Genomic DNA, 16470 nt, shown 5'->3' on the forward strand with positions numbered 1-16470 from the left:
TGAGTGGTGACAGTTGTGTGTACGGTTATCGTGGTCTGTGTTTATTTTGTTTATGTAGTTTTTTAATTGTGAATTGTGCGGTGAATATGCCTCCAAATTTACATCAATGATTCGACGGTGATCATAAATTATGAATTATTAAATTCGTATTAGAACTGCCATGGGGTCCAGAATAAGGTAAGTTTTGATATAAATAAAAGTATAATTATAAATATTAGTGTTAACGTAGTGGGGACGTTTGAATATTGAGTTGTCCATTGAATTCATAAACAATGGTCTTTATTTAGATGAATGCAACACCTGTCTGAATTGAAATGAATAGCTGTTATTTATATGGGGCCCCACATGCATAACAATATTTCACGTTCCCATTTCAGGGAAGATGTAACACATTTCTTTGAATGCTTCTGCGAAATTGTTCCGCCGACTAACGATAAAAGTGCGTGGATCATACAACAATTCCCGGAAAAATACAAGGACGAAGGAGTGCTAAAATCTGTTCCAAATTTTGCATATCCATATAAATTTGAAAAGTACGTTCGTTTGGTATTTTTCGCGAATACGGCAAATTGATGAGTTATTTCTTTTAGCACGGTCATTCAGCACTATTCTTTCGTTCTTACCGATTTAGAATCGAAATGGACCTTTGGATTCTGTCGGCACGATCCAAAATCGGAGACTGCAATTGTAGTTTTAAGTTATCTTCCATGGCACCAGGCATTCTACAAGTATGAACTTAATATTTGTTTAGTTAGGATTATTATATTCAGGAAGGACAAATATGTACAAGGAAAATTACATAAAAATGATGCCAATATTGTATGCCCGAATATTTACTTATGTGAATCATAAATATTCATTTTTTTTTTAAATATTTGTTCATCCTGATGTTACATAGTATTGTATGGTACTGCAATAACACACTAACTTTGCTTTCCCTGTGTATATTACTTTCACTTGTAACTAATGTAAGCCCGTGAATTAATTTTATTAGCTTTTACTTTTAATTGTAGCAATGGTAATGAAATAGAAATTTTAACTATTGTTTAATTTGTAATGTAAATAAATAAACTTGTTAAACATGACCTGAGTGTCTGGAGAACAAAGTCAGACTAATTTATTCTACAAACACATTATGATAAACTCGAAAAATTGGTTTAGTGTAATTTACAAGCGGCCAAACACTGATATTTAGACACTGATGGTAGGCGATGTAAACATAAACTGTCACATTAGGTCGTTTTAAAAATTAAGATTTCTCATAATTGGTCATAGGGCAATCTTACATTATTACTCACAGTTGTCCCATTTTTGTCAAGATTAGTTTCAAAGGAATATGAATTCATGCATGAGTGTAGAAAAAATTATTCATTCAATAGAAAAATTTTATATTTCCTTTTTTTAATCAATTTATAGATAATTTTAACCCTGATAATTTTAAATAATAGATAGTACGATTTAATGAATGAAGATAATAATAACAAGATGATATGATATTTAAGTAGAACAATTGGAAGCAAAGTTTTGACAATTTGTGGTAGCATACGAATAATAATTAATACAGTAATTTATGATGTAATTTGTAGATTCTTAGACACCACAGCAGTATTAATGCACAGTCCCAGATCCGATGACTTACAGGAGTTTTTGTCCTCGGTTTACAATGCCAGAATAGCCGCTCCCGGGAATGATTTCGTTGTTCCTTTTAATAGAGGTGAAAATGTATGTAATTAATGTATACAATTCATTTCATCACATTATCATAATTAATATAAATATTATAATACAACCTTGTGTGAATCGAGAATTGTCTTAAAAAAAGACGAACCGATTTAAAAATTTTGAGTTAAGTCAAAATGTAACTACAGTGGTGGAAAAAAGTATGTAATATTTGCTTGTTATAAATGTTACTTAATGATTTCCCAAATTTGGTGTACTTCTGAACAAATCTAATTTTCTGCTAAGTCAGTCCATTAGCCACAATGATATTTACAGGTTTACTTTTTTTATAATAATTTGGTCTTGAAAAAATTATGCGACAATTTATTAATATTCATAATAAATTAACAATAACTCAAACATTTCAATTTTTGTGGTGTAACCTTTGGCAATGTGTTAACAGGAATTTGTTGCCACTACTCCTGTATGGATTGAAGAACTTCTTGTTTGCTTTTGATGATTTATGTTCGGATACGACATTCTAATACTTCCTAAAGGTGCTCAATAGGATTTAGAAAGGGGAACTGAAAGGGCCATTCAAACACAATTAAGTTTTTGATTAGAAGCCAATTTAATTTTAAACGATGTTTGGGATCGTTGTCTTGTTGAAATATACAGGGAAGTGACATTTCTTCTTCGCCTTGAATCCAATTTTGGATCGTCAAAAGCATCCCCAAACCATAATGCTTTCGCCATCATGTTTAACCGTAAGAATTTGGTATTTAAAATGGTATCGTTGCCCCGTCCCACGTCTCATAAATATTCTACCACCCGATCCAAACAAATTAAATTTACTTTCTTCACCACAAAGTATAGTGTTCCATTTTTCCTCAGTCCATGACAAGTGGTATTTTGAAAATGACAGACGGGACGCTCTGTTTTTCTTTGATAGCAGTGGTTTTTCAACTGCAACTCGGCCATGTAGTCCCGCATCAACAAGACGATTTCTCACTGTTCTGATACTAATATCTAGAATACGTCGAAATTATCTCCGTGATTTGTCTTGATGTTTTGCAAGGATTTTTTTGAAGGAGAGCCATTTTTTAATTTTGTCTATTTTGTTGTTTAACCCACGTCACATAGCCTTCGGCCTCTTTGACAAAGTTGAACTACTCTTCTTAAATTATAGTAAACATTACTACATTGAAACTGACCAATAATATTAAGAATTTATCCGCTAATAAAATAATCCATATTTTTGTCAGAACGTCAAAGACGTACCCGATAAAAATCCAATTTTTAAAAATATTCCACACTTTTTTCATCACTGTACGTAAAATTGCCCGTCGTAGGTATTTCTAATTGATGTATTCGAAATTTATTACAGAAAAACTATCATAGCAATGATAAACATCAAGAGCAAAATAATTCATCGTGACATTGAAATATGCATAACGATTAAACAACGCGCATTATTGTATTTACACGATTTGCCCGTCGCATTTTAAGTTAAATTAATTGGACATATCATGTAACACGTGAAAACACAATTATTTATTATTTTCATGTAACTGTATTTCTGTTTTGATTGGATGTAAACGGGCAATTTTATTATCAGGTTACGTTTATTATTTAATTATTCGCAATGTTTCAGGTGTATTCGGTAGAGGTTCCTAGACCATTCCAACTTCCAAGCATACCAGAAAATGTAAGCATGAATATTTTATTTTAGGCAGATTAAATTGTGCGGTTAATAATTTTTTTGTATATTTAGTTCCTTGGTCACGAGCCTAAGTTGAGTAAAATTAAATAATTAACAATGCACATTGTTATTAGCTTGCCATTATTCTTTTTATTTTAATTATAATATATTATTCTATTAATTATAGTTTGCTACAATAAATTGCAAAATATTGACTTTTAATGATATTACTTCATAATGTAATTGTTAATCATACTTGCATAATAATGCAATGAGATAATGTAATAAATGTTTTTCAAATTTCTTTTGCATCGATTTTATCTAACTACTATTGATTTAATAAACATGATCATCAAAACATCTCTCGTTTAACAGAGAAACTTAACGGAATATTATAATGCGGTGGACATTAACAACATGATAATGGTGTTCGCGTCGATGTTGTTCGAAAGACGGATAATTTTCACGTCGAAAAAACTGAAGAGGCTGAGTGCGTGCGTCCAATCTGCCAACGACATCATCTATCCGATGAACTGGCAGCACATATTCATCCCTGTGCTGCCGATGGCGCTCCAAGAGTACCTGCTGGCGCCGATGCCCTTCCTCATCGGCGTGCCTGCGGAGGTTTTGAAGGTAGGATTTTAGTACTTTTATTTATTCAGGCTATTTTTTAGTAAGAGTGAATTGTGTAAATATTAATTAGGGCCCTTTGTGTAAACTAAACTAAAAACAAAACGGACTAGTGATTCATAAAAGTCATAAAATATTAAATAAATACGTTTATCAAAAATGTTTTTTTCTGTGTAAAAGTAAAATAAAATTAAATTGCGTATTAAGGAAACGTATTATAGAAACAATTTACATTAACAAATAACAAATTCCCCATTATCAAAAAGATTTTCAAAAATTAAAATACCAACACCAAATATTGAGTACTTTTTTAAAAATATTATAAAGATTCACAAAATAAATTTTAAAACACTCCTAAATTATTATTATTATCTTGACGTTAATTAGGAAACGCCTCTTTTTAAATGCAAAATATAAAATATTTTAAATTTTATTTAAAATAATTACACTATATTCTTCTTTCATTATTCATTTTGTAGCCAAATTAAAATAATTTCTACCAATTAAATCTTAAACAAAATAAATGCGAAATGTAGTTGATCATTGAATAGTTTCTTTGTCACTTCAATTATATGCCCATATAAAAATTAAAATTTTATAATGTAAATAATACAGATGTGACCAAAAGTGATTATCAACTGATTATATAGTCCACTAAGTTTGTACATGTATCATAATTAAAATAAAAATCCAAATTCAATTGGAAACAAATTAGTTAAATAGTACTAGATTATATTATAATTATATCTTATCCGTTATATTATAATCTAATCTAATACGTATGGCTTCCAAATGTATTTCTAATACAGATTATTCAACAAATAATGTACATTTTCTCACAGACCCACATCTGAAATTGCACCAGTGAATATAATGTTTGTGACAGAATTGTTGCAATATTTATGTGAGTGAAACGAAAGTAATCATGTGTATCTGGTCACGTGATATTTTTATAGTATTTCATAACGTTTTTCATTAATAAATGTTTTTTCCTATCGTAAAAATGCTTCTCCGAAAACACATGTTGACACATTGTTAGCGAATTTCCTTCATATACAATACAAATATATTACAGTTATGAAGTTCCTAACTTATCTAGCAATAAATATTTTCCTATGGTTAACAATGCCACATCAGTGTATTAAAATTCCAATAAAAAAATTAAACAAATAAAAATAAATAAAAAAATTTAGACCTTTAATTTGTAGATAAATTATATACAATTATACAAATTATATAATTTTAATAAATATTTATTTTTATATACATTGCAAATGATATTTGACAATGCACTCATAAAACGAATATTTTAAATGAAAATAAATTGCGCATAAGATAAATATACAAATTACACAGTATAAAAAATATAAAATTATTTTTGTTAAAAAGTAATATAAACACACCGAATGTTAAGCCAGTTGTATAAAATGAAATTATATAATAAATAATAATAATAGAGTTAAAACACAGTTTTTAAAACATTATTAAAATAATTAAAGAATTACGCAGAAAACATTAGTGGAGTACAATTACGTGCAGATTCTGAATTTTTGTATTCATTATGTATTCAAATATCTATTTTAGCAGAATAAGAAGCTTAAATATGCATTTTTGTTTTTTATTTATAATAACTTTTTTCACTTCATAATTTTACGAATTTGAAAACATATTAGAAAAAAACTGAGTTAATTAATTTCTGTAAATCCCATTTTTTTCAGGTTGATAGCTTTAATTTCAGTTGATGATAAGATTAGATTATTTATTGTCTTTCGAATTATTCAATTATATTATTATAATTTTTATAATAATACGGAAAACAATTGACTTTATGTAAATGTTTAGACATCTCTTTTTGTTTCTTGTATTGTACAGTTTCACTTCGACCAATTCGTAATTAAATAATTATAATAAGCAAAAGGCGGCTAGTAAATAGTCGATTTAAATTCACAGACAGCAATGACAGACTGCAAATAAAAAGTTGCAGTAATTTTTGCCAAATGAAATTTAAAAAGTTTTTTCTTTCACAATAAATAAAATTGAAAAAACAATGAACATCATAGGTATAGGCATCCAATTCAAATACTACAGCTCATAATTTTATTTCATTTTAATAAGTTGGTATAATTAAAGCCACAATTGTATGTAATAAAAATTGAAATATCTGACTGAAAATTTACAAATTATTAACTTTATAAATATCCCACGATACCAGAATTTATCTAATTAAAATTTTGCCAACGATATGTCACCATTCTCATTACGTAAGATTTAGTTTATTTGCCCCGTAGCAATTGCGTACGATTCTAAAATTCCATTTTGTGACCCCCAGTAAATACCAGCCGGCGTCACGTATTGTTTAACGAAACGAAATTAAATGATTGGACACGATCACAGGTTCGTTATGAGACGAGAAGTCAGAAAACGAACCGTGTGCGTTAACAATAAATTTAAAACAGTATTGTTTCGCGTGGGCGACAACAGTTTATCGCCAGAACCACCTCCGGATTTTGAGCTGCAGATTAAAAATTTTAATTGAAATTGAACATTTGAAAGAGACAGATAATTAACACCACGTGACTGACATCTTTCACTTCTGCTTATGTGAATTAAAAACTTTTAGTAACTGTACTATTTTATTTGCACCACCACAAATGGAGTTGAATGATTATTTGCTGTCCCACAGATAAATGACTGGAGATACAGTGCTTCGTGAAAAGTCTGAACTTTGGGACTGAAGATAAGAGACGACAATGAATTATTATTACTGGACTATCAGTGGGAGTTCAAAAGTATTTATGTACCACAAATTTACAATATAACTGTGGGCTGAATGGAGTGAAAACCCGTAATAGGTTTTCATGCATAAAGTTCATTTATGAGGCATTGAATTATTTTGATTAATCTTTTCGGAGAACTACGTTAAATGATAGAAATAATGTCATCATACTGTAGTGGTCGTTGGAGCAATTTTTCGAAATGTTAAATATTATTGCCTATTTTATTTAATATATTCTTGTTCTGTAAAGTATTGTATACAAGATGTTTCTAACATAGGTAGATGAAATTTGGGATCAGGTACACCACCCATCTAAACTACTTAATAAAAAAAACAAATTTAAAAGAGGACTGGTTTTTAATTTTTCCACAGAATTATGCCTAATTTTTTATGAAATTTGAACGTACCCATCTATATTTAATGAAAACAATTATATGAAGAATATGATTTTATTAAAATTGGACAAAAAATATAAATTTTAAAGTGAGCAAGCTCATATTTTAATAAGTTGCGGTAATTATAATTACTATGTTAGATAATAAAAGGAAATTTACCTAATTTAGCTAAAAACTTCCTCAAACATAATTTATTCAAACAAATTGTCAAAAAATTTAATTTTTATGCTTGTGTTCCTGTCGAAACGACATCGAATTGTCTGAGTAATATTGGACTAGAGGTGGAGCGTGTGTTTATCCTTGACATATGATACATTTTTGAACGAACAGTTTTTACCGCCCCTGCAACCTTTCGCATTTAATTTTCGCTGCAGTGGGCGAGATTAAAAGTCAATGTAATTTTCGATGCGGCAAAACCCTTAATACCAAATCCGGTGACATGTCCCATTATTGGGTCTACGCCTACATAGAACGATTTCAAATTTTATGTGCCACGGTGATTTTTTTTTTGTTTCTGCTATCACAAATGTGGTCACAAACATCGACCTATTTCTGGGTCGGCTATGAAAATTTCGAAATTTGCAATTATAATTTTATATTGCATGAGTAAGTAATACGTTAGCAAGTTTATTGGTTTCAATTTGTTTTTTTTACTCAAGTTTGAAATTATAAGATTCACAACTGTCGTCTAAAAACCATTAACCAAATTAAGCGTTTATTTCAAAGTTTCAGTTCTAACTGCAATTTCGTTGCACAGCAAGCATTAATGGTAGAATTCATGAATTTGTGAGCAATAAACGGTGCTTGTATTAAAAGTTTATTACATCCGGATCAGCCAGTCATTGACCCTTTTTCGCTTTTACTCCATGCACCGTCCGTAATTGCAACGGAAAATCAGTGCAATATACTCTAAGAAAATCTTACTTGATGAATATTTACCAGTAAATAATGTTGACTAAGATTAGTCTGATGTCATGATCGTATATACTTACTGGAATGTAATGTTTTATTAATATTTGTTTGATTTATAGATAGATGATTAGATTATAGGTATCCTAGAATTTGATATCACTTTTTATATTTGACTATTCAGTTACGCATTAAAACATATATCAAGAGGGAATGAACTTATCTATAGTAAAAATTTTATATAGAATACGAAAATGCTAATGTTTTTTTTGTTAATTGTAAAGAAAAGATACACTTTTACCAACAAAGATTTTAGAAATTTATTGTTCAAAACTGTTAATATATTAGTATTAATATGCCTCCAAATATTCATTTCCTATATTCCCATCTAGATTAATTTCCCCTTAATTTAGGACTATGAATTTTATGAAAGTTGGAAAGTATAAGACATATAAAAAGAGAACACGTTAGGTAATCATTGCTGGTTTGTGTCCTTATAGTTAACCACCACAAATAATTTAAAAACTAATTTCTTTTATTAAATTTTGTATTTAAGCTACGTTGGTTGAAACAAAGTATAGAATATTTATTTACTTGTTGCAAATATTACTTAATGGTTTTCCTAATCTGTTGCAAATCTGAACAAATCTAATTTACTGCAAGATCGAACCAATCACAATGATCATTATATTCATAGGCTTTTACAAAAAAAAAAATAAATTTGGTCTAGAAAAATGTATGGAATATTTTATGGCATAACCTTTGGCTTCTATCACTGCCAGGTTAGGTATAATTTATCAGCCTTTGCAATGTATGATCAGGTATTTGTTGCCACCTTTCCTGTATGGTTTGAAGAAATTCTTGTTTCCTTTTGATGCCGACTACTCTTTTCCTAAATTGATATATAATATTCCATACTTTATTCCAAGTCAGAAAACTAGCGAATTTGCTTAACACCATTACAGCAGATATGAAAAATATCAGGGAAATATTTATATATTTTTCCACCACTGTATAATTTACATTTAAGTCATTACATTACATTTGTCTAAAATAATAAATACTGATAGCATGTTTACGTTTTCTTGATTTTTTAACGTTATGTACAATTAATCTAACATTTTTATAATAATTTCTTATCAAGAATAGCGTTTCTTGAATCTTTTCTAACCACATCCTTGGATACCCTGTTTATATTGGTTTTAAATAGTTGATTTGAAATTCATTGTTGGGCCAAGAGTCACAATGTAAACAGAAACAGCGCGTTCTATTTTTGTATGCCGTCCAAAGTCTCTAATTGACGAATTACTTTTATTGTCGGACGATTTGTTAATGTGACCGGAACTACGAGACTCCTGTTATATTAGTCATACATTTATTTACATCCGATGCATTCCATAGGATCCAAACAATGCTATTCCGTTTAAACGTTTAAAAAACATACTTAACGAACATCACGAATGGCCGTTCTTATTGGCTTTTACGACTCCCCTTAGCATGCCGACAAAATAATTTTATCACCCGGATGAAGTCTCTTGAGGTCACGTTCGTTTCTTTGATTGTTGCCCTATTAATTCAATAATGCCCAAGTCTAATACATAGCCATGCGTTTTCTTTGCAGAACGTCCGGAGGAGTGAAATCGGAGACGTTGTGATTTTAGATGCGGACTCGAACACTGTGGAGAGCCCTTTCGACGACATCAATAATTTTCCTCAAGAAGTGGTGAGTTTTTAAATTGAAACACTGTAAATTGTCTAGTCTATTAATACATGTACTGTCACTACTCAATCAATAATGTCGAAGGTAAGCCGATAAGTTGCAATCACTTATCCTTAGCTAATTTTTATATAAAGATAGTAAATGATCGCCTATTAGTCAAATTGAATGGCTTTCATAAGTATATTAAGACCTCCATTGTCCTCTCATTGACAAAAATAGCATTTTTATAACATTAACTCAATCATAAGTTCTATTATTAGTACCGCAAAATAGGAAATATGCGTTTATCTGCGGAACCTAACATTTATTCATTCGAATATGTTACCATGTACTATACACATTAGGGAAATTCACAACCAACAACCACACATTCTTAATCTTCAGATCACATCGCTGAAAAAGCAGTTGCGCAACAAGTCATCGTTACTGGGTGACGGTGTGTCCAGAGCGTTTCTGAGGGCGTTAGTGCAGCTGATCGGCGGCTACAGGGACGCGCTCAAGTTCCAGCCCGGCGAAAAGGTGTCGTTCGACCAAGAGAAGTTTATCGAAACGAGGCCCGCATCGTTGCAGCCCTTCCTCAGGAAAATGTTGCATCTGCAGATCTTCCAGCAGGTAAATCAGCATCCAGACCGTGAAGTTTTGTGTTAAAGATCCCGTTTTGTTAACAGTTCATTGACGAACGTGTCGCAATGCTAAATAACGGTTTGGGATTTTCTGACGAGTTCGAGATGGAGGCTTGCATCTACTCGGAAAAATCCAGTTCGAAGCTGAAACAACAGTACAAGGACTGGGCGTCTTCCATGAAGCACGAGGGTAGCGCCCTCATAAAAAATATCAAGGGAAAAGTAAGATTTTATTGTTGATAGTTTGTTTTTATACATCATGATAATTAATGTGATATTTGTCGATTGTGATTGTGACGCTTTCCTGTGGTATTTTAGGCGAATCCTGCAATGCGGTCCGCTGTAAAAACGGTAAGTTTAATTTATTGCAACTAGTTAAACATATTCTGTTGTTGCCGCTTTTGTACTTTGTTTAATAATGGGATAGATTTATTTATTATGTTGTGTCCGTAAAAAATTAAATTCCAATTAAAATTTAATATCATTTATTTTTTGAAAATATTTATAGTTTCGAAGGACATCTTTCCATTCCAATAAGGTTGAGGTTGGCAACGAGGTATTAAAATTATAGTTAAAATAAATTAAATTTATTTATACAGGGATTTCAAAAACTAATAGGTCATAGTCAGATATATGTCATGGTACTTTTTACTTCTTGGTTTAAACTAATTTATAATAAGATAATGATTAAAATCAAAAATGGTTTGATGAAGTTCTTGTTTGCTTTTGATGTTTTAAAAGTTAAACGTTAAAAATTAGTTTTTCCGTTACTTAATATTAATTCTTTAATACATTTATTTAAATCGCAATATGTTTTAATAAAAAATATGTATATAAATATGACCTATTAATTATAGGACACCCTGAATATTATTTTGATCATCCATAAGAATAAGTAGTAGCTCCCAAAGTCAAATCATCATTCTATAATATAAACAGAATTAATTACAATCCTTGTACATAGGTAAAAGTTGGTGGCAAGGGAGTGAAGGACGTGTACAAGGAAATAAAGTCAAGACTGAAAGAAAACCAACCCCAGCAGCCTAAATCGGCGCCCAATTCACCAACGGGGAAACGTCGAACCATCGCCGGCTTTACCGTCCCCGCGGCCACTTACCGAAAGGATCCTTCTTTCAAAACGGCCGGCATCGAACGGTACACCTGATGAAAGTATTAACGCATAAACAGGATATTAATAGACATTTTTTAGACCGTACAGTCCTTTGGATCCGGCATCGCAGCCAGTTTCACCGGACGGATGCAACGCATCACGTAGCGGCAGTCCCGGCCTGGATATACCCAGGATTGATCTCATGAGCGAGCTGAAGGACCTCCTGAACCTGAAAACACCACCAGTCGATCGATCCGTAAGTGAAATTTTCGAAAAGATTAAGATAAGATCGCGCTCGAACCGAGGCTGTGGCACACCTCGGAAAACGTGATGCATGGCGCATAATAGTGGTTTGATTCCTTTTGCATGGTTGTCGTGCTCAGTACCGTTAAGAGAATATCAATGAAACGTGTTTTGTTGAGTGAGTTCGTTGGAAGTATCGGTTTATGTTAAAATCAAGTGAATAATCATTTCTACGAATACTTACTTTCTTTAAAACTGTTTTAATTTGTTGCGGTCTTTACAAACCACCATCATTTAACAAAAACTTGAACACTTTTCTGTTGATGATCTATGAAGACATAAAATACTAGAAGTACCTTTTACTCAAATAATACTAGTTCAAATAAACGGTAGTTCATAGTTTAGATACGAAACTATTAAATATTATAACACTAAGTAAAATTAAAAGAATTGTTTGTCCGGGTCGAGAAATGCTCACTCATCAAAGAGATTATAAATAGTATGCAATTTTATGTGGTACGTTTTCAACAGTAATTTATTTTTAGAATTAGTGCATATCCACATGAAACTGTTTTACTTGCATTCAAAATAACTTACTTGAATTCGTGTACTGAGACCGACTATGTGTCTTTCTGTTGTAAATTTGTTATATTGAGTCTTTGTAAGTACTTTTGTTAATGTTTTCGTTTTGTTTGATACGTTTGTGCGATTCTTCTTTGTTTCGTTCGTAGCTGTATATAAAGGTATGTTAAACGGCTTATTTACTTATTTTTGTATCCACGAATTGCTTAAGTAATTCACATTTTTTATAAATTTATTGTGTATGATTTTTATTTACATATGTTGTTTGGCACACTTCAGTTTACTTATATAAATATATAATATTTATTACATTCCTTTTTTCCTAAATAGGTAAGTTGAAGTATTAGAAGCTAAACGACAATATGTATAGATAATCCAAAAAGAATTACCTCCAGTTATTCTTTAAAAGTTTTTTATCATAAACATTTATTCATCATGTTATATCGAAAATGTTATGTACTGTGCATGACTATTGAAGTTTGTGTCTAATTAAATTAATGTTCATAGTCATATCAAGGTGTATTGATTTTTATTCATTTCCTAATCACATTTCATTATTTTCCCACTTACACTAATTAATTTTTTTTCTAAGTTTTGTAGACTTTCTGAACTAAATTAGCAACATGAAAATGAAACTACACATATAAAATAATTAATTCTGTTGATATAATTGACATTATTTCAGGAAGAAAAAAGGTACCAGTGCGTAATCAGGCCTGGCTGTGGCAGATTTGAAATTAATTAAAAAGTATCCAATGGAATCAATTAGTTTTAATGCTCATCAGTCTATTGTTCAATTATTATAAAATATGATGTGAAAATTACATGTTCTACAAAAATCAAAATTAAACCTTATTAAAAAGACTTGCCAGTATATCTTATACAAACAAAATTTATCTATGGTTTCCCCGAACTTTGATATTTTTAATCAATACCCTGTATATTTTTTGGATTTTTAAATTCTATATGTAATTCCAAATAAATGGATATACCATGCCATATACTTAAAGCCAATAGTTTTTGAGTTCATATCTATATTTGTTTGGGTTTATCATTTATTTCCAAAGAAACACGAACGGAATCAGACCTCTGAGGATGCTAGCCACTTGTGCTAGCGAAACGTCAAAGAATAATTTCCACAAATGTCGACCAATAAACTCGAACAAATAAAAATAGGGAAACAATGGTCACGAAAGTCTTAACCTTTATAGTTTTTGTTGACAAATTGGCCAACTAAAATGTCTAGAAAGTCACTTTTACTGGAAAGTTTATTTTTGGCATACACGTTAAACAAGGACCATTCTATGTTTCTTATTTACGTTTAATTTTGTGCATCTTAAAACATCAGTAACTTCAATAATAATAAAATAATGTTTATACTAAAGGTTTATAACAAAAACCCCTGTTTGGGGGCTTATTTATCTAATATTTAGTTTAAATTAAGTTTTCGTTAGTTGGGCCATATTACTGCCGATACCTTATATATTTTCAAATTGAATTAGAATATTCAGTTAATCAAGTATTTTTTATTTTCGTATATGTTAACATTATTCATTACTGTAAGTTGAAGTGCTGGAGCATGAAAATTATAATTAAGATACTCTTATTAAAAAATTACGAGTTTTTATTATAACTTATAAAATCTAAAGAAAATCTACAAAACTTACTGTTTCATAATTTTCCTCTTTTTAAATTGTATTCTTATTAATAAATTCACAGTATTCTTTGACCTAAATTTTATTAATAGAGGAAGAATGTGAAACATCAGCAACGTACGTTTCGTGAAGCTTTTTGGCGAAAACGGAGTGAACCAAACAAACCGAAAAGCTTCGGCGAACCTGCCTAAATGTTGTTTCAATCCCAAACCCGATGTGGTTACGGCTCACCCTTCGTGTGACCTGCACAACCGATAAAAAAAACCAGCTTGTTGTGTTTGGCTTGCAGCTGAAACCTGTGCGCAGTCTCGAGAACTTCAAAAGTTCCCCGCTCCCAATCAACGCGACCAGTCCCGAGCACTGGGTGTTCCCGGGCGCAAACACGCGCACGGGCGCACCCATGGCTTCTCCGCCCTCGTCCGCGCGTTTCTTCCTACCCTCGAACCACCACCACGGCGGCGCCCGTTCCCAGGACACCCAGAACCTGCTGCAGTCGCCGCCCGAAGATGTGTTCCTGTCTCCGCCCGCCGTACCGCCGAGGGGGTCGGTATCGTCGTCCGCTCCGAAAGATCTCTTTGGCACAGCACCGTTCGTAGTTGGTGGCGGGCACTCGGAAAACGGGGATCCGTTGTTCTATGTCGCTAACCAGCACACGGTTGATATTGTTAAGCTGTCGCCACCCACGCGTTCGCCGAGAAGAAAGGTAACGGCTCGCACGCTGTGCCTGTGCATGATCCATTTAGTTTTGTTGTTTGTTGCCTGGTGCATGTGGTACGCGGCGCTTGGTTGGTGATTTGTTTGGTGATCAGTGTTTCTTTTTCACAAAATTCACACACTTTACACATCTTGTTCAATCCAATTTAAAATTATCAACTACTTTAATGTAATCATACTGGAGAATATTATTAAAATAATTCAATATTTATGATTTATATATGTATTTACCATCTATATTTATCTATATGTATTTACTGTCTATAAAAAAGGAAAGATAATGAATTTGATATTTGATGTAAAAGCTAATACATAATTTAAAATAATAATACAACACGAACAAGGTAAAAATATCAAAATGACTTCAATAGGAAAGTAAGTATTAATAATGTATTACTAAGTACTAGATAAAAGCATGTAAAAGATAACTCCTCCAATTTATAATTTATTTGCTTATAATAATAAATTTAATGATAAATGCCTGAAATATTTTTCGTTACTTTTTGAAAGCTGTTAATGTGCATGTTAATTTGAATTATAAATATGTTTTGCTTATACATAATTCTACAGAAATATAATCATTTTATTATTCTATATACACTAGTTTGCAGTGAAGAAGTGGTAAAATAATGTTTTTACCGAAGTATAATTTTCGATCGAGCCTTAGTTTAAATAACATTTTAAATCAAGAAACGTTTACCGAAGAGAACTAACTAAAAATAGGTAAGAAAATATTTTTGTGTATCTAAATATTAAACATTGTAAACTAGTGTTATGGATATAAATTAAAATTGTACATATTGTTAAGATGATTATTTCTGTAGAGTAGCTGGAATTTAGAAAAAAGTTCTTGCATAATAAAAAGCAATTACCATTACAGGTGGAGGATACAACCGAAGACTTGATTCGTTTAGATTCTTCATCGGATATAGATATATTTGACCCGTTGAAATCGCCTACGAATTCCAACGAAGCACCAATGTCGATGTCTAACCCAGTGTACGCGTACCAGAACCAACTGAGGAACGGTACCGCGACGCCGAACAGGCCTAGCAGCGCAAGAGGCGAACCCAGTCGAAACGATCAGGACTTACTTCAAGAATACGGATTGCACTTCAACAGCTTTCAAAGTTGCGACTCGTTTAGCGGTAGCGTAAATAAAGTCAATTCGCAAAGTCAATGGACTAAATTTGAATGAGAGTGGTGACCGTAGATCGTCGGTAGTGTGAATTCAGAGATTTGCAACCTAGTCGAGTTGTGGGGATTTTTTACTGAGTTTTATTGTTTATATTTTATTGTGTTTTCCCCTTCAATCACTTATCTCTATTTTCTGAGATTATATATTCAAATAATTGCGTAATTTTTTAAGCATGTGCAAAATTATTTAAAAAGTTTTATTATACACTGATTTTAATAGTTTAATTATTGTTTTGATTGTCCTTTATATAATTTAATTGAAATAGATATTTTAAAGTTGTTGCAGATAAGCACAAAACTCTGTTACTTTAGGTGACATTATCAGTACCTAAATTAAATCAAAATAAGGCTCTTTATTTAATTGGAATTATCATATAGTAATTAGCTGTGATATCTATAAAAAACACGATTTTTAAATTTACATTGTGTAATTTTTTAATAAATTTATTTTGTTAATTTGCACAATTATAATTAATAAATGATATTAATTATAGAGGATTTTTTATTCAAACCAACTTATTTTTCCATTTGTTGTTGAAAGAAAGTAAAATAAA

At 31.2% G+C, this 16470-nt stretch overlaps 1 protein-coding gene across 5 annotated transcripts; it reads left to right on the forward strand.

Moving 5' to 3' along the window:
- The first annotated feature begins 16 nt into the window (after window positions 1–16).
- Window positions 17–16409, forward strand: LOC109594249 (DENN domain-containing protein 1B-like). 5 transcript variants are annotated; one of them, XM_020009457.2, is made up of 15 exons: window positions 17–177; window positions 378–533; window positions 591–728; window positions 1587–1722; window positions 3314–3367; window positions 3737–3994; window positions 9693–9794; window positions 10176–10403; window positions 10460–10636; window positions 10733–10765; window positions 10923–10970; window positions 11379–11569; window positions 11625–11781; window positions 14295–14708; window positions 15600–16409. In XM_020009457.2, exons 1-15 carry the CDS (start codon window positions 161–163, stop codon window positions 15915–15917), a joined length of 2427 nt encoding a protein of 808 aa, XP_019865016.2. In that variant the 5' UTR covers window positions 17–160; the 3' UTR covers window positions 15918–16409. The 5 variants fall into 5 exon arrangements, with proteins under 5 accessions (XP_019865016.2, XP_049819191.1, XP_049819190.1 ...); XM_049963234.1 differs by lacking the exons at window positions 14295–14708; window positions 15600–16409 and adding an exon at window positions 13036–13762; XM_049963233.1 differs by lacking the exon at window positions 14295–14708 and having other exon boundaries at window positions 18–177.
- Window positions 16410–16470: the final 61 nt, after the last annotated feature.

This window comes from Aethina tumida, chromosome 2 (assembly GCF_024364675.1).
Source record: "Aethina tumida isolate Nest 87 chromosome 2, icAetTumi1.1, whole genome shotgun sequence".
In the NCBI taxonomy this organism is placed as follows: Eukaryota; Metazoa; Arthropoda; class Insecta; order Coleoptera; family Nitidulidae; genus Aethina; species Aethina tumida.